General features: G+C 41.6%; 1 protein-coding gene across 3 annotated transcripts in view; it reads left to right on the top strand.

Annotated features, from left to right (window-relative positions):
- The window catches only part of znf462 (zinc finger protein 462), a 95,445-nt gene that overhangs the window by 48,163 nt on the left and 29,761 nt on the right, over positions 1-17,521 (top strand). For all 3 annotated transcript variants that reach the window (XM_084325303.1, XM_084325305.1, XM_084325304.1), the window contains exon 7: positions 16,365-16,559. In XM_084325303.1, coding sequence (XP_084181429.1) covers positions 16,365-16,559 — 195 coding nt within the window. The remainder of the gene's footprint in view (positions 1-16,364; positions 16,560-17,521) is intronic.

Below are 17,521 nucleotides of genomic sequence, written 5' to 3' on the forward strand. Positions count from 1 at the left end.
TTTGTGATGTCACAGTATGATGTCATATAGAACATTCTAGAAGATTTGTGATGTCACAGTATGATGTCATATAGAACATTATAGAAGATTTGTGATATCACAGTATGATGTCATAATATAACATTCTAGAACATTTGTGTTCTATATATATTCAATTCTCTCTCATTCTGCATCGACTAACTAACTCAGACTGTTGACTTGTGAACGGTGGCTTTGTTTTATTGAATCCTTATCGTTTTGGGAGCATGGCGTTTCACGGCGGTGGATCTGGAGGTGTGGTCGTTAGCCGCAGCAGCGTTCCAGCTTTTCTGACCAAACTTTGGACACTGGTGGAAGACCCAGAAACTGACCCTCTCATCTGCTGGAGCCCAAATGGAAATAGTTTTCATCTATTTGACCACGGTCGCTTCTCCAAGGAGGTTCTTCCAACGTTTTTCAAACACAACAACATGGCCAGCTTCGTACGACAACTCAACATATATGGATTCCGTAAGGTGATCCACGAGCATGGGGTTCTTGTGAAACAGGAGTTCGACGACACAGAGTTCCAACATCCTTCTTTCATCAGAGGACAAGATCAGCAGCTGAAGAACATCAAACGCAAAGTCACCAATGTGTCCAATCTGAAGCAGGATGAGCTGAAGGTGTTTCCTGAGGAGCTGTCTAAGATCCTCAGTGATGTTCAGCTGATGAAGGAAAAACTGGAGAACAGCGACTCTCAGATCATCTCTATTAAACACGAGAACAAGGCTTTGTGGAGGGAAATTGACATTCTGAAACAAAAAGACTCCCAGCATCAGAAAGTTGTCAACAAGTTGACCAGAGTTCTGGCCATGAAGAGAAAGATCCCTCTGATGCTGAACGACAGTAGCTCTGCCCACTCCATGCCTAAATACAGCCGGCAGTACTCAGATATACACAAGTGTATATCTAATATCTACCGGTATTCAGAAAAACAGCATTAGACACTTACCTTGTTCACTATTTCCAACAGTATATAAAGCACTGATAACTCTGGATAACTCTCCAAGGACCAAGTCTATCCGTTGAGGAATCAGTTGAAGCAATGATCATCTAGCTGTTTGTTAGGGCTTATGTATGTTACAAGCGACAAACCATGCAAACCGGACCGCTCCTAACTCTACGCCGGATGATTGTTGATATCGGTCAGGCCCCAAGACGTGGCCTGCATGTCTCAACCCCACAGCCCATTCTAGATCCCCATTCGCCAGCGCCATCGGCACACATAAAATTACCTAATGCAAATAAATAGAACATAAAAAGGGATAAAAGTCAATTATTAGAGATTATAATACAGACAGTCCTATTGTTAGATCCACAGAACATGTAGATTAATCGATTACTCGTAGCTATAGAAAAAAGAAAAAAAATCGAAATTATCTGTTTTTATGGGGGGAAAATCTTTATTTTTGAAAGATTTTATATATATCTTTTCACATATATGCGTAAGATTATAACTGTTGGTTTCCTTAGACATATATACGTGAATGAAAAAAAATAAGTAAAAAAAAATTATGTCATAGTAGGACATTATAGAACATTTGTGATGTCACAGTATGATGTCATATAGAACATTCTAGAAGATTTGTGATGTCACAGTATGATGTCATATAGAACATTATAGAAGATTTGTGATATCACAGTATGATGTCATAATATAACATTCTAGAACATTTGTGTTCTATATATATTCAATTCTCTCTCATTCTGCATCGACTAACTAACAGACTGTTGACTTGTGAACGGTGGCTTTGTTTTATTGAATCCTTATCGTTTTGGGAGCATGGCGTTTCACGGCGGTGGATCTGGAGGTGTGGTCGTTAGCCGCAGCAGCGTTCCAGCTTTTCTGACCAAACTTTGGACACTGGTGGAAGACCCAGAAACTGACCCTCTCATCTGCTGGAGCCCAAATGGAAATAGTTTTCATCTATTTGACCACGGTCGCTTCTCCAAGGAGGTTCTTCCAACGTTTTTCAAACACAACAACATGGCCAGCTTCGTACGACAACTCAACATATATGGATTCCGTAAGGTGATCCACGAGCATGGGGTTCTTGTGAAACAGGAGTTCGACGACACAGAGTTCCAACATCCTTCTTTCATCAGAGGACAAGATCAGCAGCTGAAGAACATCAAACGCAAAGTCACCAATGTGTCCAATCTGAAGCAGGATGAGCTGAAGGTGTTTCCTGAGGAGCTGTCTAAGATCCTCAGTGATGTTCAGCTGATGAAGGAAAAACTGGAGAACAGCGACTCTCAGATCATCTCTATTAAACACGAGAACAAGGCTTTGTGGAGGGAAATTGACATTCTGAAACAAAAAGACTCCCAGCATCAGAAAGTTGTCAACAAGTTGACCAGAGTTCTGGCCATGAAGAGAAAGATCCCTCTGATGCTGAACGACAGTAGCTCTGCCCACTCCATGCCTAAATACAGCCGGCAGTACTCAGATATACACAAGTGTATATCTAATATCTACCGGTATTCAGAAAAACAGCATTAGACACTTACCTTGTTCACTATTTCCAACAGTATATAAAGCACTGATAACTCTGGATAACTCTCCAAGGACCAAGTCTATCCGTTGAGGAATCAGTTGAAGCAATGATCATCTAGCTGTTTGTTAGGGCTTATGTATGTTACAAGCGACAAACCATGCAAACCGGACCGCTCCTAACTCTACGCCGGATGATTGTCGATATCGGTCAGGCCCCAAGACGTGGCCTGCATGTCTCAACCCCACAGCCCATTCTAGATCCCCATTCGCCAGCGCCATCGGCACACATAAAATTACCTAATGCAAATAAATAGAACATAAAAAGGGATAAAAGTCAATTATTAGAGATTATAATACAGACAGTCCTATTGTTAGATCCACAGAACATGTAGATTAATCGATTACTCGTAGCTATAGAAAAAAGAAAAAAAATCGAAATTATCTGTTTTTATGGGGGGAAAATCTTTATTTTTGAAAGATTTTATATATATCTTTTCACATATATGCGTAAGATTATAACTGTTGGTTTCCTTAGACATATATACGTGAATGAAAAAAAATAAGTAAAAAAAAATTATGTCATAGTAGGACATTATAGAACATTTGTGATGTCACAGTATGATGTCATATAGAACATTCTAGAAGATTTGTGATGTCACAGTATGATGTCATATAGAACATTATAGAAGATTTGTGATATCACAGTATGATGTCATAATATAACATTCTAGAACATTTGTGTTCTATATATATTCAATTCTCTCTCATTCTGCATCGACTAACTAACTCAGACTGTTGACTTGTGAACGGTGGCTTTGTTTTATTGAATCCTTATCGTTTTGGGAGCATGGCGTTTCACGGCGGTGGATCTGGAGGTGTGGTCGTTAGCCGCAGCAGCGTTCCAGCTTTTCTGACCAAACTTTGGACACTGGTGGAAGACCCAGAAACTGACCCTCTCATCTGCTGGAGCCCAAATGGAAATAGTTTTCATCTATTTGACCACGGTCGCTTCTCCAAGGAGGTTCTTCCAACGTTTTTCAAACACAACAACATGGCCAGCTTCGTACGACAACTCAACATATATGGATTCCGTAAGGTGATCCACGAGCATGGGGTTCTTGTGAAACAGGAGTTCGACGACACAGAGTTCCAACATCCTTCTTTCATCAGAGGACAAGATCAGCAGCTGAAGAACATCAAACGCAAAGTCACCAATGTGTCCAATCTGAAGCAGGATGAGCTGAAGGTGTTTCCTGAGGAGCTGTCTAAGATCCTCAGTGATGTTCAGCTGATGAAGGAAAAACTGGAGAACAGCGACTCTCAGATCATCTCTATTAAACACGAGAACAAGGCTTTGTGGAGGGAAATTGACATTCTGAAACAAAAAGACTCCCAGCATCAGAAAGTTGTCAACAAGTTGACCAGAGTTCTGGCCATGAAGAGAAAGATCCCTCTGATGCTGAACGACAGTAGCTCTGCCCACTCCATGCCTAAACATTTTCTGAATTCTGGCAGTATGGACTACGGTCTATACAACTTCGACTCCTCTGAGTTGTTCAGCTCTGTACACAGTGGAGACATCGATCTGGACAGTCTAGACATTCTGCTGTCTCCAGAGCCTGCTAAAGGAGCGGACGGTGGAAACGACTCTTCCAACACAAGGAAGCAACCAATGTGCTTGGGGCAGGCTGATCTGCCCTCTCTGCTGGGGCTGGATGTAGATTCTTTTTTCACACTAGTGATGTATTGAACTAATGTCACGCATATTGTCAACATTGTTGACATGTTTACTTTTTTTTTCTTTTTTTAAACTTTGACCAGTCAGCTGGTTCTTTTCGCGTTTTTATCGCTTTTTCCTGGTCAAGTATGACCGACAGAAACAGGTTGAATGGGGGTATAGATGGGGGGAAAGACACTCTGAGAAAGTACGGCTTGTCCGGGAGTCGAACTCGCTACCCCAGATCCGTGACGCGCACGGTTGTCCCCAACGCCGAAATAGCGTTCGAGGTACGCGGTGAGCTACTGGAGCTCCCCCATGTTTACTTTTTTTTACTTTCACAAGAAGTGTTTATTTTAGAGTAATGTTTTGTCAATGTATTGTCTTTTTCTAGATGGTTTTTCTACCATCTAACTGCTTGTGGGTTTATGAGAATTACAGAGCAACCTGTTGCACAAGTAACTAACTATTTTGTCATTATTGTGTTTATTCATTATTAAATTCAATAAATTAAAATCAAAACAAATTGTTTACTTTCTGATGATAGAACATCCATTCATATTTACTTGTCATTAGGTTGGATAGTAAAACCTTTTCATGACAGAACTTGTACAATATTTAAAATAAAATCTACATCTTGAATTAAAAAGTTAATTGATCCCAACTTTGAAATATTCTCATTAGAATGTACGATTAGCTAATAATATGGATGAATTGTAAGCGTCAAGATAAGTGGGAACTGGGAAGGTGTGAATTGATGTCTTAGAAGAAGTAACTAACTCAGAAGAAGTATTAAAATTAAATATTACATTTTAACCTACTTTGTATGTGCAACAATGATACTTTTTAGAAAATGTTCTGCCGTTGACTAGAAACACCTTCAAACAATATCTGAAATAATAAAGAAATAAAATATTATACTACTACCTATCTTGCTAATATGTCTATACTACTATGCACTCAGAGTGTAACAGTCAAGCTTGATATTATTTGATGAACAATGCCACTGACCCTTAGCTGCCACAGATGTACCTCCTGGTGACATGCTGTTCACAATCTTTGGATAAAAGCCTCAGCTAAATGACTCAATTGTAAAATGTGAGAATTCAAAACTTCATTGTCATTGTTTATTTATCCTGATGAGTCACTGAGAAATAAATCAAAAACTTTGGCAGTGTTAGGGGTGGGAAAGCTGATGGGTGGGGATCGGACGTTGTGGACAGCGACTTCTACAGGTCGGTTGGTGCGCCTGCGCAGCAGAATCAGGAAGCGACGGGGGCGGCGTGGCCCACCCACGCAGACCCCCGCCGCTGAGAGATCGCGCTGTGCAGGTGAAAAGATGTGACGGCTGCTTCCTCGAGTACCGGAGGGGACACGTGATGTAAGGCTTCGTCCACATTGCAGCCGGCTTGTGGGAGGCATGGCCTAACAGAGTTCGAGACAGGGGAGGGTAGAATTGGACGATACGAAAATTGGGATGGGAGAAAAATAGAAAATGGGAGAAAAAAGTAGATAAAAAAAAAGAAATAAATCAAAAACTTTTTTTCTCCAGGCGGCTACGTGGCGTAGTGGGCAAGGCGCTCACCACGAAATGCTGGAGACACTGGTCAGTTCGAGCCCAGCGCTCCACATTTGCTTTCAGTTTAGCTGGTTGTCCGTACTAATACACATTGGCCGTATTAGGGGGTGGGAAACTGATGGGTGGGGATCGGGCGTTGTGGACAGCGACTCCTACAGGTCGGTTGGTGCGCCTGCGCAGTAGAATCAGGAAGTGTCGGGGGCAGCGTGAGCCTCCCACGCGTTACTCCTCGCCACTGAGAGATCGAGCTGCGCAGGTGAAAAGATGCGACTGCTGTTACCTCAAGTACCGGAGGGGACTTGTGCTATGTATGACTTAGTCCACATTGCAGCCGGCAAGAAACAGCGTCCGTGACAGGGGAGGGTTGAATTGGATGATACGAAATTGGGATGGGAGAAAATATAGAAAAAATGGGAGAAAAAGTGGATCAAAAAAAATAAAACTTTTTTTCTCCTTTAATACATTTTTATAAACAAGCGCTTACAAGGTCAAAGATGTACGTTCAGTTGAAAAGATTGCTCCAGGTAAAAAGTCAAGACCAAAAATACATTAAGCAAAAGTAGAATCTAAAATCAGGTAAATTTGAGGAAAATAGTGTTAAAACGGTTCAACCTTGAATTCTGGTCACAAGGGTAGTCTTCAAGTTAGAAATTACCTTGAATCAACATTTAATAACAGCCACATTGATGATAAAGGGGTTTCTGAGACATTTTCACAAATAAAAGCTGGGACCAAGTTTTGCAGGATGTCCAGATTGTTTTTTATTTTTATTGTTTTGTCAATCTGAAGAAGCAATTAAAAAAAACTAAAAAAGTTTAGTCTGTTAATAATGCTAGAGTGGTCTGGGACCCCCATGCCAAGCCTAAAGGTCTTCCAGGGGGACCCCTAAACATACCCAGTATCACCCCTAAAAATGAACAGATTAAACAACTACTCTTAGAATCAAATTTGGATTATTTATTTTTCTCTGAACCCTGGCTTCATGATAACTCCCCAGCTGCTGCTCTGACTGTACCTGGCTATAATATATTTAGAGCGACCTGAAGGGAGATGGGGAGGTGTGGTGTTTTATGTTAAAGATAACATCCACTGTACCCAGATCCACTTTTCAGATAAGGAATTAGAGTGTCTCCCCAAATGTCCTTTACCCTCCTAGGGTTGTACCGATCACCAGACTCCAAAGCTATATTTTCTGACCAGCTGAACACACCATACTTAGAGAGTGCAACTTTGATAAAGAAGTACTTTTGATGGGAGATTTCAACAAACTGGGAAGATAAACGTGGTAGAAAAGCCCTAAAAATTTGCTTTTGTTCAGATGATTAAAGGGCCAACTAGGATAAGACCAAATGGACCTAGTGTTTAGTAACAAGCCAGAGAGGATTACTAAATCATTACATTTAGTCACTGACCTATCTGACCTTAACGCTTGTATCTAGAAAACTGTTTAAGAATGGATTTAATCTGACTACCACCAAAAAGCAGACCTACCTCAGAAGGTTTTGATGTCGTGGATCTGTGTGTCATATGTATGCCACCACGAGTTGCCCTTAACAGTGACGTGCTTGGTCCATACTGTGTTGTACCTTGTGCTGTGTTAGGGGGCTTGGTCCTTCTCCATTTGTTTCACCCCTCCCTCCCTGCTAGGACGGGGATGGGAGGGGGCTGTCGGGGAGGTTGCTGTCAACTCCTCTAGGCATCCCTGTGTAGGTCCCGGTCCGCCGGGCCCAGGTCCGAACTTGTTCTTGTCGACCTGTTGGCCTGGGTTAACCGTTTGAAAGCTGAAACACTTGTACTGCTTGTACAGCCTGTGTATACACGCAGTTATGTTTCTGAGTTTTTCTTTGTGGGTTAAGGGAACAACCGCCTCCTGTTAAACTAAACATAGGGGGTTGGTTGGTTCCCCGGTGTGTTGGTAGCAGAGTCGACTCTCGGGTTGAGGCCGGGCCTGACCCCGTCTGCCCGAGAGTATGCCCCCGCATCTTTCATGACGTCTGCCAATTGTGTCAGCCTCTTCTCTGAACCTCGAACCCGCTGGCTTGATGAATTGGCGGGGTCGGGTTCGTGGAGGTTGTGACATGGTGCACAGCATACCGAACACCCCTTCCGCCGGGATACTGTTCTTGCAGTAGACCCTTTAGGCGCCTGTCTAGTCCGAAGTGCTCCGGCACAGGTAGAGTTCTGCTCTTGGGGCCTGTTGCCTGGATTGAGGGATCAACCTCCTCGGAGGGTTGTCTCCCGGGCACGCTGACTGGCCCCGCAGTGTTGTGGGGGGGTAGCCTCTTGAGAAGAGTGCTTCAGAGCGGCGTGCCAAGGGGGGAAGGGCCTTCACTTGATTTGGGCCCTGTCCGATACGCTGGCGATGTGGGGGGTGGTGTCACCAGTCACCGCCTGGTGGGGTCTCGATGCCGCGGCCTCGTTGGCCTCACCAGGCCCCTTTTTCAGGGGGTCCTAGTCCGAGGGTTGTCCTGGGGCAGGGACCTCCTCCCACGCGTCCCCCTCCGGCAGCTGTATGTGCCTACCAGCTGAAACAAAAGAAAAGAGAGAAACCAAATAAAATGTTTAATTTCATTTTGTAGACAAAAAAATATATAAAAAATTCACATCATATGGAAGTGCAGAGAACATTTCGTCAGCGACTCAGTGCATGTGTGTTCCTGTGGGTCGCCCATCGCATAAATGCACAGAATAAATAAATAAACAGGGTTCGTACGGGTGCTGGAAATCCTTGAAAATGCTTGTATTTCAATGTGCTGTTTTCAAGGTTTTAAATGTGCTTGAATTGTGTATAAAGTGCTGGAAAGTTATTGAAATTGTAATTGCACTTTATACTTTCATAATAAATCGCTATCTGACTGAATAGTTAGTTTTTTAGACAAAGAAATAAAATAAGTCGGAGCGACTCGAGCGAGCCTATTTTGCGTTCGCCTTTCACGCAAAATGAAATGTGGCTGGGCTCGACCCGTAGTGTTTTTTTTTACCTGTGCCATCTGAGAACAGCACGCGCACGGCCAACATGCCGGGAGGCTGTCGTTTTAATGAGCTCTGGCTTGGAGATATAAAATATAAGTCATGGTTAAAAAGAGGAGAAAATCCCAGAGTAGCCGTGTGCAACATATGCAGAAAGGACTTGCAGATCTTTACCATCTTTCGAGCCACATGAAAGGTGAGCCAATGAGCATGGATGTTATTAACGTGTCTCGGCCTGGCTCGCCGAGTTTGAGACTACAAGACTCCACACCTGTCTCCGTAAATGTTCGTTATAAAAATACCACTTCAATAATCGAAATAGTCAAGTAACAGGCAGAATACAATATTGGAATTACAAACTCGAGCAATGGGCTAACGTTAGCTTCTAACCAAGTTATCCATGAGGACTATGCTAAGCTAACTAGCGTTAGCTGCTAACCCTGGAAAATGCTCAAAGCGGACTCCACAACACTAGTTCCATTCGTGAGGAAAGGGGGTGGGTTATATTGACGACGCTTGACAACAGAAGTTTAAACATAACTTCATATTTATTGGTTATTCGTTTCTTTATATCATCCAGTTGTCATCTCCGTGTGTTAAACTCTTCCTGTTTACATTCGAGTGTGACATCATCACCTACGGCAGCTTAGACGATCAAAACTCGAACCTAGAACAAAACCCGGGGGGGGGGGGCTCTCGCCCGTTCTCGCCCCCTCTCTCTCTCTCTCTCTCTCTCTCTCGCTCTATCTCTACATTCAATGATTTAAAGTAGCCAAACGTTACAGTATAAATACTAACTGGATAGTTGATGATATAAACATTTAATTTCATTATCTGAAATATTCTAAAATCATTAAGTCTGCTATAAGCCATTATCCCTTTGTGTGTGATTATTATTTTCTCACAGTAGTGTATATACACACATATATATATATATATGTGTGTTTGGCTAAAGTGGATAGAAAACACAGTACTGTGCAAAAGTCTTAGGCACCCAAGAGTTTTTATATAAATGGTCTTGGATGTAAATCTTTTTTATTATTGTGTCAGTAGACTACTCTTAGTAAATTTTCATTAAATAATTTTTTAAAGCATCTTCATGGTTTAATAATGCAAACATATGTTGCAGGGACTTATTATAATCATCATATTGGCGTGACTGTATGCATCAAAGGGTTAAATCAAGAATTTGTAAGTGCTTTAGAGTAGTGATGCACGATATATCGGCCGCCGATATAATATCGGCTGATATGGCAGTTTTTTTACACATCGGTATCGGTCCGATATCAAGATAGGGCCGATATAAAAATAAAAAAAAAACGTTTTCTTTTTCTTTTTTATAATTAATCTTTTTTTTGTTTTTGTTTTTTTTTAGCATGTTTTGGCCTTAAATATTTTCAAAATATCAGTAATTTCTGAAAATAAGTTACAAAAGTAAAAAAAAGTATGCGTTTTGGAAAATAGCTCTTTATTTGATTATCATAAAAAAGTGTTTTCTATACAGAGATATCGACATCAGTAAATATCGGTATCGGCCAGAACAGCAATATTAATATCGGTTATCGGTATCGGCCACAATTTTCACATCGGTGCATCACTACTTTAGAGGAAATGTTAAAATATCGCGATATATATCGTGTATCGTGATATGGCCAAAAAATATCGCAATATCATTTAGAGGCCATATCGCCCAGCCCTACATCAGGGTCCCCCATGTTCAATTCATCATGACATTTATAACATACACGACATACAGATATACAGTACGTTACTGCATAACACATCGGCTCAGCCAGGTTATATATGATGCCAACTCTACATCATTTTGGTTGTTTATAGCACAATAACATCTGATTTAATGTGATGGAAGAAGTGAAATAATCATTTTGAGTAAATATTTAATTTACCACAGCCGCATAAGATGCTGGAAAATCTTGAAAATGCACCTTGAAAGTGCTTGCATTTTGCCTTGGAAAAGGTGTACAAACCCTGAATAAAGCACAACACCAGGCATGCACTATAAAATAATAAAGAAAGAAATAATAAATACCTTGTCCAAGGTGTCCACTGCCCCCTTGCAGCGGTTGTAGTCCAGGATCACCTCTGGCTTGAGGCGACCCTGGTCGGAGACCGCTGTCTCCCTGTGCTTTGTTGACAAGACGAGGACATTCTAGGTAACTTTTTCTCCGTACGTGGCTCGCGCTGTATACAAACTAACGGTAACTTTTTCTCCGTTCCAACCGACCTACTCTGCGGACAACGTTACATTTGATTTAACGTACCCGTTAACCATATATATCTAATTATCTACACTAGATATACATGAGTGTATATCTAATATCTACCGGTATTCAGAAAAACAGCATTAGACACTTACCTTGTTCACTATTTCCAACAGTATATAAAGCACTGATAACTCTGGATAACTCTCCAAGTCTATCCGTTGAGGAATCAGTTGAAGCAATGATCATCTAGCTGTTTGTTAGGGCTTATGTATGTTACAAGCGACAAACCATGCAAACCGGACCGCTCCTAACTCTACGTGGGATGATTGTCGATATCGGTCAGGCCCCAAGACGTGGCCCGCATGTCTCAACCATCCACAGCCCATTCTAGAGCCATCGGCACACATAAAATTACCTAATGCAAATAAATAGAACATAAAAAGGGATAAAAGTCAATTATTAGAGATTATAATACAGACAGTCCTATTGTTAGATCCACAGAACATGTAGATGCCCTTCCCCCCAACGCCGCATCTCGAGCCAACTCCCATCCCTAGCTTCTCTGTTCCATATGGGCAAGACTAGGGCCCCACTGGGCTCAAACACATGCCCAGGTGTGGCTACTGGTGTGTTACTGCAACACGCACACCTTCCTTCAGCTCAGTGTCCCATAATCAGGTAATATCCCAGGGAGGAATAAGCAATGTCTTGAGTATTGGTTTGTCGAGTGCCTGTATAGTTGTTTCTCTCTCTCATTCTCTCTCTCTTCATTTAGTTTATTTTTTAAGAAGTTTGGAGCCAGGAGAGGAGAGGGAGGGAGAATAATAGCAGAGGAGAGAAGAGAAGAGAATAGTAGAGGAAGGGAGGGAGGATAGGATATGGGGGGGGGGGAGACAGGAGAAGGGTTGACAGCAAGATGGGTGTTCAGGTGCTGTTGTTGAGGGATCCTGAGGGAGCTGAGCTGGGCTGGGCGGGACTGTCTGACACACTACCCTCATGTGAGGCAGGTGATGTCTGTGCGCGAGCATGAGGAGGAATGAGCGTGGAGTTCAATTGGGGCTGAATAGAGAGCTCGACGGAGCTGAAGTTGAAGAGGAGGGGCAGGTCTCGGCCGCTGGGCAGGCGGGTGTTTTAAAAAATTGTTTTTATTTTTTATTTATTTTTTTATCCTCAAACTAAATCCTCAATTTGAATAAAGTGATTCAAACCCTGACGATAAATGAAATAATTTATAAAAATAATAATTTAATTTTTTTTATTAAAAACGAAGGTTCGGGTGCCCCAGTGGCGAACCACATAACGTGCTGAGTCACGGCACGGCCGACCCGGGTTCGATTCCCAAACCCGTCGTTATTTGCCGAATGTCTTCCCCCCACTCTGTCTCCCGTTTCACCTCTCTCTCTCTCTACTGGACTGCCCAGTAGAATAAAGCGATAAACGCTAAAAAATAAATCTTTAAAAACAAAGGTTCGAACGTCCGTTCGAAGAACCCTGACGAAGTTTGAATCCCAAAAACAGGCTTCGGGGACAGCCTTGCCAAACATATTGTTTATATTATTCAAATGGAACTCAAACATGTTCCGTTGTGATGTCACACTATGTACAGAGTTGTAGTATTAATATGTACAAATATTAAGGCTGTCAAAGTTAACGCGGTATTAACGCGTTATCGCCCGATCGGCACTATTTTTTAAAACTCACGGTTAACTTTTTTTTTTTTTTTTTTTTTTTTTTTTTTTTACTTCACTCAGGTGTATTATTGATGCTCTCATTGATACTATGTTTGTTTCTGAAGTGTGTGTGTGTGTGTGTGTGTGTGTGTGTGTGTGTGTGTGTGTGTGTGTGTGTGTGTGTGTGTGTGTGTGTGTGTGTGTGTGTGTGTGTGTGTGTGTGTGATATAGAGAGAGAGAGGGGGGGGTGAGAGAGATGAGGAAGGGGCAAGAGAGAAAGAGAGCTGGGAGAGTGTGTGTGTGTGTGATTACTCAGCCCTTGTGTGGGTGAATGTAACAAGTTCCTAACGTTTTCTTTCCCCTATTATTTCATGCACACTTTATTCATTGTTTTAAATTATTATTTTCTTTTAAGTTATTTTGTGCATCACTCTGTTTTGAATTTGATGCAAATTGGCAGCGGAAGGCAAACATTCCAGCGAGACATATTGATAGTGTGATTTGTCTTATCCATTGCTTAGGGGGGGGGAGAGAGAGAGAGAGAGAGAGAGAGAGAGAGAGAGAGAGAGAGAGAGAGAGAGAGAGAGAGAGAGCGCTAATCTCTTCTCTCTCCCTACTCCCGAGTGTAATCCCTCTGTACTTCCTGTGTAACTAGTAAGAGTAGGTAAGGGATATGTACAGATCAGATATAGATAAAGTATCTACAGATATGTAAAAATGATGTGATAATGATGAAGATGATCAATAGTTTTATTTTCGGTCTTTGTTTACAGATAAATCAAAAACACACATGTGTGGACTTTCAAAAGGAAAAGAAAAAATCACAAATGTACATATTCAAAGTAAGCTCACACACAAAATCCAAACTCAATGACCGAAAAAAGGAATAGGCTGAAGCACATGCTTATTTTTGCCTATCGTTTACAATTCTTAAAAACTAAATATACTTTAATATAAGAAAGAAACATTTAAAATATGCTGCAACATATAATCTTTTTTTCTTTAAGAGAAAAAAGAAAAGAGAAAATAAATATTTGATGTTTTACTCAAAACTGTACTCCTGAATTATTTTATCCTTCAGGGCCTTTTTAAATCTTCCCTGAGAGGTACACAACTTCAACCCGTCACTAAGACTATTCCACAATTGAACTCCCAAAATTGAAACACATCTAGCTTTTACATTAGTTCTTACCTTTTTATATGTTTTAAGAATACACAACCCTCTTAAATTATACTTTCCTTCTCTTGGTTGAAAGAGACATTGAATACAAGCTGGTAGGTTCTTACTCTTAGCACGAAAAATGATGCAGGTAGATGTGGATATATATACGGTAAGAATAAATATATATATACGGTATATACACAGCATCATTTGACATGCTATCATACAGAGTTGTATGGGTTATATGCGGTGTATAAGTAGGTATATATAAGGATTGTATGCAGGTGTATTCAGACAGATATATAAGTAGGTATATATAAGGATTATATGCAGGTTTATTCAGACAGGTATACAGTAGATATATAGAAGGATTATTTGCAGGTGTATTTACACGGGTATAGTAGGTATATAGAAGAATTATATGCAGGTGTATTCAGACAGGTATATAGTAGATATATAGAATGATTATATGCAGGTGTATTCAGACAGGTATATAGTGTGTATATAGAAGGATTATATGCAGGTGTATTCAGACAGGTATATGGTAGGTATATAGAAGGATTATATGCAGGTGTATTCATACAGGTATATAGAAGGATTATATGCAGGTGTATTCAGACAGGTATATGGAAGGATTATATGCAGGTGTATTCAGACAGGTATATAGAATGATTATATGCAGGTGTATTCAGACAGGTATATAGAAGGATTATATGCAGGTGTATTCAGACAGGTATATGGAAGAATTATATGCAGGTGTATTCAGACAGGTATATAGAATGATTATATGCAGGTGTATTCAGACAGGTATATAGAAGGATTATATGCAGGTGTATTCAGACAGGTATATGGAAGAATTATATGCAGGTGTATTCAGACAGGTATATAGAATGATTATATGCAGGTGTATTCAGACAGGTATATAGAAGGATTATCTGCAGGTGTATTCAGACAGGTATATAGTAGGTATATAGAAGGATTATCTGCAGGTGTATTCAGACAGGTATATAGTAGGTATTAGGGGTGGGAATCGCCAGAGACCTCACGATACGATACTATCGCGATACTTGCGTCACGATACGATAGTATCGCGATACTAAATATATCGCGATGCGCTGAGTATAGCAAAAAAAATAATAAATGTATCACATTTTATTTATTACCTTTTTTCAACTGCAAAGTAAAACTTTGTCAACATGTTTTATCTAATACAATAAAGTTCAGTCTGTTCATCTCACTTCAATAATTTTTATTGCAGAACATGGTATTTTCTCAAGCAGAGAGATGTAAACACTGTAATCTGTGTTGCATGTACCTGACAAACTGAACTGTTTGTATTACAGTCATATTCCAACTTAACTGAATGCACATGTGTGTGTGTGTGTGTGTGTGTGTGTGTGTGTGTGTGTGTGTGTGTGTGTGTGTGTGTGTGTGTGTGGACTACTGTACTATTACAGGTATTGAAATGAACAATGCAACTTCCTTATACAAAAGAAAATTATGAATAATTAAATATCGATACTTGGCGTCCCTGTATCGATACAGTATCGCCACGCAAAGTATCGCGATACTACTACGTATCGATTCCCCCCCCCACACCCCTAGTAGGTATATAGACGGATTTGCAGGTGTATTCAGACAGGTATATAGTAGGTATATAGAAGGGTTATATGCAGGTGTATTCAGACAGGTATATAGAAGGATTATATGCAGGTGTATTCAGACAGGTATATAGATGGATTATATGCAGGTGTATTCAGACAGGTATATAGATGGATTATATGCAGGTGTATTCAGACAGGTATATAGATGGATTATATGCAGGTGTATTCAGACAGGTATATAGATGGATTATATGCAGGTGTATTCAGACAGGTATATAGATGGATTATATGCAGGTGTATTCAGACAGGTATATAGATGGATTATATGCAGGTGTATTCGGACAAGTATATAGAAGGATTATATGCAGGTGTATTCAGACAGGTATATAGAAGGATTATATGCAGGTGTATTCAGACAGGTATATAGAAGGATTATATGCAGGTGTATTCAGACAGGTATATAGTGTGTATATAGAAGGATTATATGCAGGTGTATTCAGACAGGTGTGTCTCTTCCTCTCAGGTGTATTCAGACAGGTGTGTCTCTTCCTCTCAGGTGTATTCAGACAGGTGTGTCTCTTCCTCTCAGGTGTATTCAGACAGGTGTGTCTCTTCCTCTCAGGTGTATTCAGACAGGTGTGTCTCTTCCTCTCAGGTGTATTCAGACAGGTGTGTCTCTTCCTCTCAGGTGTATTCAGACGGGTGTGTCTCTTCCTCTCAGGTGTATTCAGACAGGTGTGTCTCTTCCTCTCAGGTGTATTCAGACAGGTGTGTCTCTTCCTCTCAGGTGTATTCAGACAGGTGTGTCTCTTCCTCTCAGGTGTATTCAGACGGGTGTGTCTCTTCCTCTCAGGTGTATTCAGACAGGTGTGTCTCTTCCTCTCAGGTGTATTCAGACAGGTGTGTCTCTTCCTCTCAGGTGAACACACCTACAAGTGCTTGTCGTGCCCGTTCTCCTCCCTGACCATCAGCCTGCTGAGGGAGCACGCGCTGCAGGACCACGGAGAGGCTCTGACGCTGCCCAAGATCCGCGCCGCCACCCAGGCGTCCCCGGGCAGCATCAGGCCCGCCAGGCTGGGCAGCGACGGGGAACAGACCCCCCCGGCCATGGACGGTAAGAGATCCTGCATTGTTTGTAGCGGTCCATCTTTTAAACGGGAATATTAGGCCTACCGTTTAACATAAATAAAAAGAAAATAAGGGCGGCTAGGTGGTGTAGTGGGCAAGGCGCTCGCCACCAATGCAGGAGACGCTGGGTTCGAGCCCAGCTCTCCGCATTGCTATCAGCTTGGCTGGTCGTTCATACTAATACAATTGGCAGTATTAGGGGGTGGGAAGCTGATGGGTGGGGATCGGACGTTGTGGACAGCGACTCCTACAGGTCGGTTGGTGCGCCTGTGCAGCTGAATCAGGAAGCGACGGGGGCGGCGTGTCCCTCCCATGCAGACCCCCGACGCTGAGAGATCGCGCTGTGCAGGTGAAAAGATGTGACGGCTGCCTCCTCGAGTACCGGAGGGGACACGTGATGTAAGGCTTCGTCCACATTGCAGCCAGCTTGTGGGAGGCATGGCCTAACAGAGTTCGAGACAGGGGAGGGTAGAATTGGACGATATGAAATTGGGATGGGAGAAAAATAGAAAAATGGGAGAAAAAGTAGATCAACATTTTTTTTTAAGAAAATAATTAAATGGTAAATATATATTTATACAGCAGCTTTCATCCAAAGCGCTTCACAATTTGTTCCTCACATTCACCCATTCACTCGAACATTCACACACCGATGGCGGAGGCAACCATGCAAGCAGTTACGGGTTAAGTGTGTTGCTCAAGGACACTTCGACACGCTGCCCGGGAAAAGCGGGAATCGAACCGGGAACCTTCCGATTACAAGACAACTGCTCTACCTCCGGAGCCACTGTCTGTACTATTATGTACCTTACTACTATGCTACTATACTACTACCAATCATGCTAATATGGTATATACTACTATGCACTCAGAGTGGAACACTTAAGATCAACAGTATTTGACGAACATTGCCACTGACCCTTAGCTTTGGATAAAAGTGTCAGCTAA

Source organism: Notolepis coatsorum (genome assembly GCF_963971535.1).
Source record: "Notolepis coatsorum genome assembly, chromosome: 11".
NCBI lineage: Eukaryota > Metazoa > Chordata > Actinopteri > Aulopiformes > Paralepididae > Notolepis > Notolepis coatsorum.